This window comes from Vipera berus (genome assembly GCF_964194415.1).
Source record: "Vipera berus genome assembly, chromosome: 4".
Lineage (NCBI taxonomy): Eukaryota > Metazoa > Chordata > Lepidosauria > Squamata > Viperidae > Vipera > Vipera berus.
Window position 1 is genome coordinate 912,365 of NC_138206.1, and position 13,750 is coordinate 926,114.

At 55.0% G+C, this 13,750-nt stretch overlaps 1 protein-coding gene and 1 long non-coding RNA gene across 2 annotated transcripts; both read right to left on the reverse strand.

Moving 5' to 3' along the window:
- Positions 1-6,424: 6,424 nt before the first annotated feature.
- LOC308668259 (uncharacterized protein) lies at positions 6,425-9,735 on the reverse strand. The gene is made up of 4 exons (XM_081328037.1): positions 9,566-9,735; positions 8,941-9,022; positions 8,026-8,162; positions 6,425-6,864 (listed from the first exon to the last, which is right to left on the reverse strand). Exons 1-4 carry the CDS (start codon positions 9,732-9,734, stop codon positions 6,695-6,697), a joined length of 558 nt encoding a protein of 185 aa, XP_081184163.1. The 5' UTR covers position 9,735; the 3' UTR covers positions 6,425-6,694.
- A 589-nt stretch (positions 9,736-10,324) lies between these two features.
- On the reverse strand, positions 10,325-13,208 carry LOC308668271. The gene is made up of 3 exons (XR_014026483.1): positions 13,189-13,208; positions 10,739-10,815; positions 10,325-10,462 (listed from the first exon to the last, which is right to left on the reverse strand). It is a non-coding gene; the product is annotated as an uncharacterized lncRNA (long non-coding RNA).
- Positions 13,209-13,750: the final 542 nt, after the last annotated feature.

A 13,750-nucleotide genomic window follows, 5' to 3' on the forward strand; every position in this document is an offset into this window, starting at 1 on the left:
ATAAAGGCAGGGTACGCATAAGTAAATACATACACAAACCCAGAATGAAGGGGTGGGTGATCAAAGCCACTCACTCTTGTCCTTTGCAAGTAGAAACTTTACTCTTGAAAGTAAAACTCTCCCCCCCCTTTTGGGAAGCCCCCATTTACATATATGTGTTAAATGCAATATTATTACAGCCACCACTCAAGTTTTTTTTTCCTGGATAGGAACTGGAATATTACTTGATGAAATCAGAGGCTTTCTGGATTCATTCCTTTAACTATTTGATCAAGGCCAGACCTATTTCGCTTGCTCGTCCAAGGCAAGCATAGATTAAATCTTTGGCCATTTGCCCAGCAAGCTTTCTCTTTGTTTACAGTCTTCCCCTAGGAAACCCCAAACGTTGGCAGAAAGTTGTGTGACTTTTGAGTGGACTTCAGATTCCTGCAGACCAGCGGCACCCGAACCTTTCTATACCCCCGCACCCCTAGAACGCTCCTGATATGTCCTAGCATCCCTTACAAAAGTTTGAAATGAATTATTTATTTATTTATTTATTTATTTATTTATTTATTTAATTAAATTTTTATACCGCCCTTCTCCCGAAGGACTCAGGGCGGTGAACAGGGCATATCTTAAAACTACAAAAGTACAAAAGATAAAAAAGAATTAAATTATTGCCCACAATAAAAACAATAATATATATATATAAATATTAAAACCCTAAGTGCTTCCCCATCAGGCCAGGCCAGCTTGTTCAAATAAATGGGTCTTTAACCCGCGCCGGAAGGAGCGGAGATCCGGTGCCATCCGGAGCTCAACCGGCAGCTGGTTCCACAAAGCCGGAGCGCCCACAGAGAAGGCCCTCCCCCTGGGGGCCACCAGCCGACATTCTCTGACTGGAGGCACCCTGAGGAGGCCCTCTCTGTGGGAACGCACGGGGCGGAGGGGAGTTGACGCCGGCAGCAGGTGGTCCCCGAGGTATTCCGGACCCATGCCATGTAAGGACTTAAACACCATCACTAAGACCTTGAACCTCACCCGGAAGACAACTGGTAACCAATGCAGCTCGCGGAGCAAAGGTGTAACATGGGAGTACCGGGAAACTCCCAAGACAACTCTCGCGGCCGCATTCTGTACCAGTTGGAGCCTCCGAGTGGTCTTCAAGGGAAGCCCCATGTAGAGAGCATTGCAATAGTCAAGACGAGAGGTCACGAGCGCATGAGTGACCGTACACAGGGCATCCCGGTCTAGGTAGGGCTGCAACTGCCGCACCAGGCGAACCTGTGCGAAAGCCCCCCTGGTCACGGCTACTACATGATCTTCTAAGGTAAGCCGTGCATCCAGGAGGACTCCCAAGTTGCGAGCCCTATCTACAGGGGGTAAAGACTCACCTCCCATAGAAAGTGAAGGAACGTTTTGAATGTCCCGGGATGCCGGAATGTACAGCCACTCAGTCTTGTCAGGGTTGAGTTGAAGTCTGTTCCTCCCCATCCAGACCCGAACCGCCTCCAGGCAACGGGACATCACAGCGAGGGCATCACTGGGGTGGTTTGGGGTCGAAATGAAAAGTTGGGTATCATCAGCATATTGATGATACCCAACTCCAAAACCACGAATGATCTCACCCAGCGGTTTCATGTAGATGTTGAACAGGAGAGGCGAGAGAACCGAACCCTGAGGAACTCCACAAACGAGAGACCTAGGGGCCGATCTCTGCCCCCCTGCCAACACCGACTGCGAACGTCCCAGGAGATAGGAGGAGAACCACCGAAGAACTGTGCCTCCCACTCCCAATCCCCTGAGACGCCGCAGCAGGATACCATGGTCGATGGTATCGAAAGCCGCCGAGAGGTCTAATAGGACCAGGACAGAGGAATATCCCCTATCCCGGGCCCTCCAGAGATCATTCACCAGAGCGACCAATGCCGTCTCCGTGCTGTACCCGGGCCTGAAACCCGATTGGTACGGGTCCAGATAATCCGCTTCATCCAGGACCAGAGGGAGCTGATGCGCCACCACACTCTCAACAACCTTCGCAAGAAAGCGAAGGTTGGAGACTGGACGAAAGTTGTTCAAGACAGCTGGGTCCAAGGCAGGCTTCTTGAGGAGGGGTCTCACCACCGCCTCCTTCAAGACGGTGGGGAAATTACCCTCACTCAAAGAAGCAGATATCACCGCCTGGAACCAGCCTCGTGTCCTCTCCCTGGCTGCATAAACCAGCCAGGAAGGGCACGGATCCAATAAACATGTGGTGGAGCTCAACCTCCCCATAATCCTGTCCACTTCATCAGGGGTCACAGAATCAAACTCCTCCCAGATAACATTGACAAGACCGCCCGTGTCCTGATCGTCAGACTCTGCCCAGCTGGAGTCCAAACCGGTCCGAATCCGAGCGATTTTATCCGACAGATGTTGACCAAACTCCTCGGCACGACCCTGCAAGGGATCCTCCCTCACCTCCTGATTAAGGAGGGAGCGAGTCACCCTAAACAGGGCGGCCGGGCGATTATCTGCGGACGCGATGAGGGCAGAGAAGTAATTGCACCTCGCTGCCCTCATCGCTGCGAGATAAGACCTAATATAGGTTCTTAACCGCAACCGGTCGGATTCGGATCGGCTGGACCTCCAGCAGCTCTCTAGGCCCCGTTTCCGACGCTTCATCTCCCGGAGCTCCGCGGAGAACCATGGAGCTCGATGGGATCTGCACCGGGTCAGGGGCCGCAGGGGTACAACTCGGTCCAGTGCCTCAGTGGCTGCCCTTTCCCAGGCTTCCACTAAGGCATCCGCCGAGCTGTGAGCGACGGAGGCAGGTGGGGATCCCAGCGCTGCCTGGAACCCGAGAGGGTCCATTAAGCGTCTGGGGCGGTACCATCTAGTTGGTTCCGCATCCCCACGGTGGGGGGTGGCAATACGGAAGACCAGCCGCAGGAGGTGATGATCGGTCCATGACAGGGGCATAATAAATGGAGAGCCCCCACCAAGATCATCCAACCACCGTCCAGATAAAAAAACCAAGTCAAGGGTGTGGCCTCCCTCATGAGTTGGTTCAGAAATTACCTGCGTCAGGTCCATGGCCGTCATGGAAGCCATGAACTCCCGGGCTAACTCAGATGACCCTCCCAGGGATGGTAGATTGAAGTCACCCAAAACTAGAAGTTTGGGGAACTCAATCACCAAACCGGAGAGGACATCGAGTAGCACGGGCAGGGCTGCCGCTGTGTGACTAGGCGAAACGTACACCAGCAGCAAGCCCAACTGCGCCCCCGAACCAAACCTCAAAAAGAGAGACTCACACCCGACTATCTGAGGAACGGTGGTCTCCCGCGGACATAAGGTCTCCCTAATAACAACCGCCACTCCCCCGCCCCTACCTTGAGCCCGAGGCCGGTGTAACGCTCGGAAACCTGGTGGGCAAAGGTCAACCAAAGGGACCCCACCCTCTGGACCCAACCAGGTCTCGGTGATACAAGCCAGGTCCGCATGCTCACCCTCCACCAGATCCCGCACAAGGGGAGCCTTATTAACCACGGACCTGGCATTCAGGTACACCAGCCAGAGCTCAGGAGGCTGCACATCCTCGTTCCCGGCACCTCGGGGAAGAACCAGAGGGTCGGAGCGCCTCACCGCTTGCAAACAGCGGAGACGGCCCTCCCGGTAACGATACGGCCCTCTGTCCATACGCCTGCTGCCATACCCCAGTGTCGTGGGAATCGGCAATCCCACGACCCGCTCCCGAGCCCCAGATGTAACCACAACCCGCTCTCCCCGAACGCCGTCAGACCCAGGCCTGGCCTGCAACACAGTTGTATGGCCACCCCCCACAGCCAGACAACCACTACCCCCCACCCCCCTCCCCAACCCCCTAAAAAATTTGACTAAAAAATTAACCAGGGGCCTCTTATTAAATTTATATCGAGAGCCCCTGGCCTTACCCGGCCATCTCTCAGGGTCCCAATAATTGGGCCCTTCATCGAGACTGGGGATAGAAAAGAAGGCGGGACGCACCCAGGAGAGGGGGGCACCCCTGAGGGCGAGCAAGTCCGTATCAGAATATCGAAGCATACAGTCCGAGCAAGTCCAGAGAGGGCAGTCCAATGGTTAAAAAATCCAACAGGAGGTTCGAAGGTAAGGAGTGGAACATTTGGGCCATCCACCAATTATTTATTTTATTTATTTATTTAATTAAATTTTTATACCGCCCTTCTCCCGAAGGACTCAGGGCGGTGAACAGGGCATATTATGCACGTACACTAGAATTTTGAAACTTCTAAGCCTAAATTTTCAGGGGCAGGGGGGCTGGGATATTGTCACGCCCCCTCCTTCCCCCCCCCAGTTGGGAGCCCCTGCTTCAGACTTTGATGAACAGTGGATCCAAGTGGAGGAACTGCAGGAATATGCGGCACGCAACGGAATAATCCTTGTAAAATTACACCAAGGCCTTATTATGATTGCATTAAAAGTCCTCCCCCCCCACCCCCAAATCGTAACTCTTTCCATCTGTCACGGTTCTCCCTGGAGGCAGCCTTCCGAAAAATCAAACCATTTCGCCAAGTACTAAACAGCCATAACAGGGGTCCTCAACCTTGGCAACTTTAAGACTTGTGGACTTCAACTCCACAAGTCTTAAAGTTACCAAGGCTGGGGACCCCTGAGCTATAAGGCATCCTCTATCTAAAAAGATCTAAGGTGGGAGGTGTGTTGGATATGCTCACCTTTAATTATTTGTCAAAATAACAAAGGCAGGATACAAAATACAGGTGGTCCTCAACTTACAACCACATTTGAGCCCAAAATTTCCGCTGCTAAGTGAGACCGTTTAGTGAGTTTGGTCCCATTTTATGACCTTGCTTGCCAGTTAAGTGAATTACTGGTTAGTCACACGGTTGTTAAGTGAATCTGGTTTGCCCCAGCCTTTGGGGCAGCTTTTGGAGTTTCCCTGAGAGTTCTGGGGGGGCCTGGTGGTCTCCCCTCCTGGACCGCTGCAGCCCTCCTTCTGAGCCGCAAGCTCAGATGACCGCCTGGGAGGGCTCGGAAGAGGCAAGGCCAGGCCGTTACCCGCCCATTAGTTTGCCTGTTGGTGCCAGGGGTTAAGGTGCTGGCCTGGGAAGCAGGAGACGGCGAGTTCTAGTCCTGCCTTAGCACGAAGGCCAGTTGAGTGGCTTGAGGGCAATGATACAATTCATAGAGTTGGAAGGTGTCTTGTAAGGTCTTCTAGTCCAGCCCCCTGCCCAAGCAGGAAACCCTATGCCATTCCGGACAAACGGCTGTCCAGTCTTTTCTTGAAAGCCTCCAGGGATGGAGCACCCACAACGTCTGGAGGCAAGGAGTTCCCCTGGTTAATTGCTCTCCCAGTCAGGAAATTCCTCCTTAGTTCCAGGTTGCTTCTCTCCTTGATGAGTTTCCATTCAGGCGCTTTGGGGAACAGCTTGATGACACCTCCAGTCCTTCTCTTCTTTCTTTGGCCTTCTCAGCAGTTAACGTCCTGTTAGAACAATTAACCAGTGGAACTCCTTGCCTCCAGAAGCTGTGAATACTCCAACACTGGAGAGACTGGACAGCCCTTTGCCTGGAATGGTATAGTCCAGAGGTGGGGAACCTTGGCTCTTTTGTGACTCGTGGACTTCCAACTCCCAGAATCCCTGAGTCAGCTATGCTGAGGGGAAAGTTATGCTGACTCAGGAATTCTGGGAGTTGGAAGCCCACGAGTCACAAAAGAGGCAAAGTTGCCTACCCCTGGGTTTCCTGCCTGAGCAGGGGGCCAGACTAGAAGACCTCCCAGGTCCCTTCCGATTCTGGTATCCTGCAACAAACCTAGCCGGGTGGGGCGGCACCGCTGTGTCGCTCTCAAGGAGGCCCTTGACATTTCCCTTCCTGCCTCAGTCCACTTCCAGGCAGGACCACGAGGCAGGGCAGGCAGAGACCTGGCAAGCGTCTCCTGTTCACCAGCTCTGCCCACGGCACCAGCCGAGCCGCCCAGAATGCGGGGAGGCTGCACGGTGGGCCCCGCATCCCCACCTGCCTTCCCGGGTCTTCCGGCTGCGGATCAAGAGGGCAAAGGATGCGCCGAGAGACAAACGGCGCCCCAGGAGAGCAGGCCAGGCGCTCCTCCCAGCCGCGGAGTAAACAACGTTGTTGATCCAGAAAGCGAGAAGAGGAAGCTTATAACAAGAGTTTGGAGTCTGTATTTCAACCTATCAGCTCAGCAGCCTTGAGCCCCCCCCGCTCTCCTTCCAGGGGTCTCCATGCCAGTCCATCCTCTGAGCTGGGTTACAGCCCCCCCCCCACCCCGGTTCTTCTTCTCCACGCGCCCCCCCAGAAGCCCACAGGCTCTCGGGTCAAAGCACCGCCTCTTCTCCCTGCTGTGAAAAGACCCGAGAAGCAAACTCTCGGGCCTTAAAGTTTGAAAAGTTCCAGGGAATCCCACGGCCAGGTTGCGGACAATCTGCTTGGCGGTGTTTGTGTGTGTGTCACCGTCACAGGCAAATGGCTGTGGATATGTGGGTCAGGGAGTCCGGCTTTAGCATCCCGGATGCCCCCAATCTGGAATTGCCCTCTCCAAGCGCCGTGCCCTCTGGCGGCTCTCCTCTCCCGAGGCCTGGAGGGGGGGGGTCTCCCAGCCCCTCCTCTAACGTCTGAACAGGAGAAGCCAGGAAGCCTTGGATGCAAAGGACACACCCTGCTCTCTTCGCAGGCGAGCTGGGGCTGAGGATTATGGGTAGTCTTCCCCACAGCGGCTGGCGTGAGCCTCCACCTCGGAGGCGGGAAAGGGGTCCCGGCAGATGGGGCACTCCACCCAGGACCCCCGCCCGGGAGGCGAAGGGGCCCTCGCTTCTCCGCAGGCGGAGGCGTGGACGGGCAAGCGCTCGGCAGGAAAACGACCTGTGGGGGGAGAAGGCAAAGAATGAATTCCAGAAGCTGTGAATGCTCCAACACTGGAAGTTTTTGGACAGCCCTTTTTTTCTGAAAAGGTGTATTAGGGTTTCCTGCCTGAGGAGTGGGTTGGACTAGATGACCTCCAAGGTCCCTCCCAACTCTGTTATTGTTATTCTTTTTTTTTTTTGCCTTCCTCCCTCCCTCCCTCCTTCCCTCCTCCAACACTGGAAGTTTTTAAGAAGAGACCAGACAGCCACTTGTCTGAAATGGTGTATTAGGGTTTCCTGCCTGAGCAGGGGGTTGGACTAGATGACCTCCAAGGTCCCTTCCAACTCTGTTATCCTGTTATCCTTCCTCCCTCCCTCCCTTCCAGTCAGACCTGCAGCAACCCAGGTCTCCCAATCATGCAAAGCACCAAAGGGCAAAGAAACAACAGCTGGCCCTTAAAGGGGGGGGGGCGCTTCAAAGGTGGCCCTCTGATGACTTGTGGACTTCAACTCTCAACGCTGGCTGAGGCATTCTGGGAGTTGGAGTCCACAAGTCATCAAAGGGGCAGGTTTCAAGAGCCCTGCCTTAAAGCCTTTCTCGACCTTGGCCCCTCTAAAGATGGGTAAAGCTCCACTCCCAGAATTCCCCAGCCAGCGTGGAATTCTGGGAGTGGGGGGGGGGGTCCACCCACCTTTAGAGCGTCCGGCATTGAGAAAAAGGAGCAAGTGGACCACCCTGTAACCCCCAAAGCAGAGAGGCAGAAGGGGTCCCCTCTCCCCAGCCTGCACATTTGCGGTGAGTGCAGAAAGCCTGTGTGAGTGTGTGTGTGCGCGCGGCAATTCTGCAAATGGCCATCTTCCCAGGGGAGGGGGGGGATTTAGGGAAGAACACCCCCAGGCCTATTCCAGAGCTTGGGTTACTTTCCTTTTACTCGTCTGTGTAAAACGTGAGGTATACACCCCTGGACAGGTACTTTAAAAATACTTTCAGGATGTTAACAATCTCTGCTGACCCTGGCATTACAGAAGTGGGTGGGCTAGGGGGCAGAAACACACACACACAATACACACACACACATACACACAGAGCCCTGCGGAAATCTCTTTGGTGTGGTCTGCACACAGGTGTCTCCTCTGCCCTCCCCACCTGCAGGGTTTCCCACTTCCTGGTTTGGCTCACCTGCACAGATTGGGCAGGTGCCCAACGTGCCTCCTCCTCCTCCTCCGCCCTCTTCTTCCTCTTCGTCACTTTCCCAGACTGGCGGCTTTCCTCGCTGGCTGCGGGCTCCCCGGTCCCTCCGAGGGCCGTTCCTAGGTCTGAAGAGAAAACCCTTTTGCAGGCGGTCCTCGGCACGCGACCCTTTGCTTAGGGACGGGTCAAAGTTACCACGGCGCCGACAAACATGGCTTACGACCGTTTTCATAGTTACGACCGTTGCAGCCTCCCCACGGTCATGTGATCAAAATTCAGATGCTTGGGAACTGGCTCGTATTTATGACGGCCACAGTGTCCCGTGTGTGTGTGTGTGTGTGTGTGTGTGTGTGTGTGTGTGTGTGTGTGATGTGATCCCTTTTGCAATGTTCCGACCAGCAAAGTCAATGGGGGAGCCCGGATTCACTTAACGACCCTGTTGCTAACTTAGCTGCAGCGATTCACTTAGCAGCTGTGGCAAGAAAGGTCGTAAAGCAGAGCAAAACGTTCTTAACAACTGTCTTGCTTTAGCAATGGGGTTTCCCCACCCCCACCCCCCGTCTCTTCTCCGCCGGCCTCTCTCTCCCCTCAAGGTGGATTTTTTTTCCCCTTAAAGGCAGAATTCCAATCAAATGCAAAGTCCTCCCCCCCTCCCCATTTCTGATAAGCAAAGTCAATGGGGGAGGGGGGAGACTGATTTGCTTAATGACCATGCGATTCATTTAACAACCGTAGCGATTCCGTTTTACAACCATGGCGGAAAATCCGGCGGGATTCGCTCCACGGCCGCCTGGATTAGCAGTGGAAAACCCGGCCTCGACGTGGTCGTAAGTCGAGGCCTACAGGGAGCGCTCCCCAGCAGGCCTACCAGAGAGCAAACCGGGCCAGGCCGCCCCTCCTCACCTCCTCCTGGCGCTGCGCTGCGCCCCGGCTCTTCTCCTTGCTTTCAAGCCGCCCTTCCTGGCCTGTGGCTGCTCTTGGGGCCCTGAGGGAGAGAAGACGCCGGCAACATAAATCCCCCCGGGAACGGCTTGCCGGTTAAAGAGCAACCAGCCGGTGGAGCCCGGGGTGATTTGCAAGATCCCTGGACGGAAAGAGTGATCCGCAGGGAGATTCCTGGGTCCCGCCGGGCTCAGCTCAGCTCTTAATTGGAGGCCAGCCACGCTTACGGCGGAGGCAGCGGCCGCCAGGATGTTTTTCTCCGAGCCCTTTTCGTTTTTAGACTTCTGGTTTGCAGGCTTGTTTTTTCTTAAAAAAATATGTTGTGTATATGTGTGTGTGTGTGTGCATGCAACACAGAACTCAGGATATCACTACACTACAGCTCAGGATGTCATCACACATCCCATTATCCAGGTCGTTACAACACAAAAGACTAATGGACACACAGCCAACACCTCAGCCGCACAGGATGTTACAAAACAGCCGACTAATCCGCAAACGATAACGCCATCAACCAATCAAGATGTAACCACACAGCCAACCAACCCGCTTACAGCAACAAAGCCAGCACCACACACAACCCCACCTATATTTATAGAGAGACGGCAGCTCCGATCACGCTTTGCTCGCACAAGCAGGAAGCCGAAGACACCAGCCTGAAGATGACGAGTGGGACCTCGTCGAAACGTCGCCAAGACACTCTCAATCTTACACGGGAAAAAAACCCGAATACGCCAAGACTTAAACCGTTGCATCCCCCGCGGTCACGGGATCAAAATCCAGATGCTGGGCAACGGAAATTTGGGGGCTCAATTGTAGCCATAAGTCGGGGACTACCTGCACAAATATTCTATCGGTGCCAAAGTCACCTGGCCGGCTTTGGTGCCTAAGGCGGGACTCAAACGCACCGTCTCCTGGCTTCTAGGCCAGGGCAGAGCCCCCCCAGCCTTTTGGACGTCACCAGGGACCGGTTCCACGGAGAGAGGTTATTCCACGGACCGGAGGGTGTGTGGCTTTGTGTGCTGCTGCATCCTGCGGATGGGGCTTTGCTTGCTTCTGCGGACCGGTTGCTGGCATGCCACGGACTGGGTCTGTCCACGGACGGGGGTTGGGGACCCCTGGACTAGGCCAAACTGGCCCCCACCTTAACCTCTCCTGGCAGCCCCTCTGGGTCCAGTCTAATCAGCCTCTTGGGATGAAGGGACCGCGAAGCCCGCGAGGGCCCCCCCGCCCTCTGGGGACGGCCCAGAGCCCCTCTCCCTCCTGGCGCTCACCCGGTGCCCGGCTAGCCTCTCTGGCCCCCGCGGCAGGCGGTGGGCACCCAGCGGGCAGGGGAGGGGCTCGCTTGCGGGCAGAGGCCGCAGCCTTCAGGACCAGCCGGGCTGGGCGACTCAGGCCAGACGGTCCCAGCCCTTTGCCGAGGAGGGTCGAATCCAGTCGCTGCAGCTGGTTCTTCAGCAGCGCCTCCTCTCGGGTGCCGGACCTGGAGGGAGAAAAGCAGCGGATCCCGGGTGAACGTTGGGCCGGTTCTTATCCACACCCGGCGGGGGAAGCGCCAGGATTTCAGGGCGCTGCCGAAGGGACAGTTTCACCCCCTCCGTGGCAGACAAGATGCCCGTGAGAACCGATGGGTACCAGGCCTTGGCTGCTTTTCATGTCTTCATCAGGTGGGCGTTATAGTTTTAATGTTATTAATGTTTCAAATAAATAAATGACTGCCAAGGAGCCAGAGCTGCGCAGGGCAAAGCTGGGTACTTACGTTGGTCCTGCCGGAGAAAGGCTCCTGCCAAAGGCTCCCCTGGAGACCCCTGGCTTGGGGGAAGACCCCGGAGAAGCCTAAGAGGGATACAGAGGAAGGAATTTATTCGGCGGAGGTGGCAGGCCTTGGGGAGGAAGGCAGAGAACGAGGACTGAACATCCTTGTTCATTATTCATTAATGGGCAATAGTCCTCGGATTACGACCACAATTCAATCCAACATTTCTGTTGCTAAGCAAGACATATATGTCAGGGGTAGGCAACCTTGGCCCCTTCATGACTCGTGGACTTCAACTCCCAGAATTCCTCAGCCGGCATGGCTCACCTTGGAAACCTCTCCCTTTCCCCTCAGCGTGGCTGGCTCAGGAATGCTGGGAGTTGAAGTCCAAGGGTCATAAGTCCCTCTTGTTCAGTGCCGCTGTAACTTTGAACGGCCGCTAAATGAACCGTACAGGAAAACCGCCAAACCCAGGCGAAGCCGTACCTGGCAAGGGGAGGGGGTTTCCGGCTCCCCCAGACTCCCCTCCGTATCCTGCGGGGTGCGGATGCGGAGGAAGGAGAGGCCAAACTGGGCGTGCCTGTTGAAGGGCTGGCTGCAGGTGACCCGCACCCGGTCCCACTTCTCCGCCAGAGCCGAAGCCAGCAGGTCCCCTGCGTGACACAACAAAGCCGACTCTCGCAAGCCCAGCTCCAAAACGTGGGCCGGAAGGGGCCTCGGAGGTCCTCTAGTCCAGCCCCCCCCACCTCTCCTTTACCTTCTTTAAACATCCGGACCCCGGAGCGGTTCTGGTCCAGCCTGGCATCCGCCGGCAGCATCAAGGCGGAGGTGGGCAGAAGGGTGAGGTATTCCCGACCCGGGGGCCAGGAGGAGCGGCCCACCTCGATCTGGAGGAAAGCCGAGCCCGAGTTCCCTGCGGAGCCAAGACAGGACAGCCCCTTACTCCCCAGGGCAAGCCCCCCCCGCTTCCGCTGGGCCCCGGTTACGGCACGCAGGCAAGCAGGCCACTCTCAGCCCACTCATTTACAGACGCTCCTCACCTTGCAACAGTTCCCTTACTTTCAATGGCATTGAAAAAAGCGATTTTTCACACTTATGACCTCCCCACGATCGGGTGACCAACATTCAGAGGCTTGGCAACGGGTTCACACTTACGACCGCTGCTGTGCCCCGAGGTCACGTGATCCCCTTTGGCAACCTTCCGGCAAGCAAAGCCAACGGGGGAATCCAGATTCACTTAACCACCTGTGTTACTAACTTAACAACTGCAGTGATTCACTTAACGGCAGCAATAAAGAAGTGGGGCAAACCTCACTTAACAAAGGTCTCACTTAACGGAAGAAATGTTGGGCTCCGTTGTACCCCTGAGCTGACGATGGCAACGAGGACTGGGATTCCTATCGTTGAGCCCTGCAGTTGTGTGATGTCGCAGGAGCTCGCAGCTTAATGACAGCGATCCCCGTTGCCGTCACTCAGAGGATCGCAGGACACTAAGTGAGGCCCAGGCGGTTGAGGGGCTGTCAGCAGCTGGAGGAGGGTGCCAGCAATTTTTGGAGCTGCCTGTGACCTTCCCTCCTGGCCCACCACTGACTTTTCTCGTGGTAAGCTGACAGGGAGAGGCGAAAATGGCAATTATGGGATGCTGCAGGCCCGTTCCCAAGTGCCAGATCACGTGACCGCAGAGGAGCTGGGATAGCCCAAACATCCAAGGACTGGCCGTAAGTCCCCTCGCTCTGTGCCATCACAACTTGAAACGGTCATTAAATGAGGACCACCTGTAGTTCCACTTCTTAGGCAAAGGCTCAAAACCTCTTGACAATACAAGTAGCCCTCAACATACGACCACAATTGAGTCCCAAATTTCTGTTGCTAAGTGAGACGGTTGTTAAATAAATTTTGTCCCATTTTATGACTTTTCTTGCCACGGTTGTTAAGTGAATCACTGCAGTTGTTAGGTTAGTCACACAGTCGTTAAGTGAATCTGGCTTGACTTTGCTTGTCAGGTCACAAAAGGAGATCGCCGTGACCCCCACCCCCCGGGACGCTGCGACCGTCATAAACACGAACCAGCTTGCCGAGCGTCTGAGTTTTGATCACGCGATCGCAGGGATGCTGCAACCGCCGTGTGAAAAACGGTCATAACTCACCTTTCTCACTGCCTGTTGTAACTTTGAATGGTCACTAAAGAACTGTTGCAAGTCAAGGACCAGCCGTATAGGCGAGTCTGAATCACTACGAACTGGGTCCTCACAGCTTTTCATTTACCTCTTTTAGCTTTTCATATAGTTTGGTTTTAAGATTATAAGTAAGATGGGCAAGCCAATAAATTTTACAAATAGATAAAATCAAGTGGGCCCGATTCTTAGCTGGTATCTCTCGCTCCATGCTCTGGAACACAAACCTTTTACTGCCCCCCCCAAGCATTTCAGATCCCCCCCCACCCGCCTACCTACATCGATGTAGCCAATGCAACCGGCCTGCTCCAGCTGCAACTCGGCCCTCAGCTGCCGGCTGCGGTCCAGGGGGCAGCAGAGCCAGGGCTGAGCCCTCTCTTCCAGGAAGAGGTTCTCCACGGGATATTTCGGGTCCTGGCCCAAAAAAGGGGGAATCAGAGGAAAGCATTTAATTAAGGTTTAATGTCGATACTCAAGAGATGTCAGGCGCAAGGGACCTCTTAGTCCAGGGGGAGGCAACATTGGCTCTTTTATGACTCGTAGACTTCAACTCCCAGAATTCCTGAGCCAGCATGGGGGAACTTTGACCCTCTCATGACTCGTGGACTTCAACTCCCAGAATTCCTGAGCCAGCATGGGGGAACTATGGCCCCTGCATGACTTGTGGACTTCAACTCCCAGAATTCCTGAGCCAGCATGGGGGAAACGTTGGCCCCTTCATGAGTCGTGGACTTCAACTCCCAGAATTCCTGAGCCAGCATGGCTCAGCTTGGAAACCTCTCCCTTTTCCCTCAGCGTGGCTGGCTGAGGAATTCTGGGAGTTGAAGTCCACCAGTCATGA

Bases quoted from the DNA above. Each gene is read 5' to 3' on its own strand.
- LOC308668259 (XM_081328037.1), bottom strand. From the start codon at position 9,734: ATGCAACGGTTTAAGTCTTGGCGTATTCGGGTTTTTTTCCCGTGTAAG. The intron at 8,163-8,940 runs GTGAGGAGGGGC...TTTTCTCTTCAG, and splicing joins CAGCGCAGCGCCAGGAGGAG to ACCTAGGAACGGCCCTCGGA. The intron at 6,865-8,025 runs GTGAGCCAAACC...CTCCCCCCACAG, and splicing joins CACCTGCCCAATCTGTGCAG to GTCGTTTTCCTGCCGAGCGC.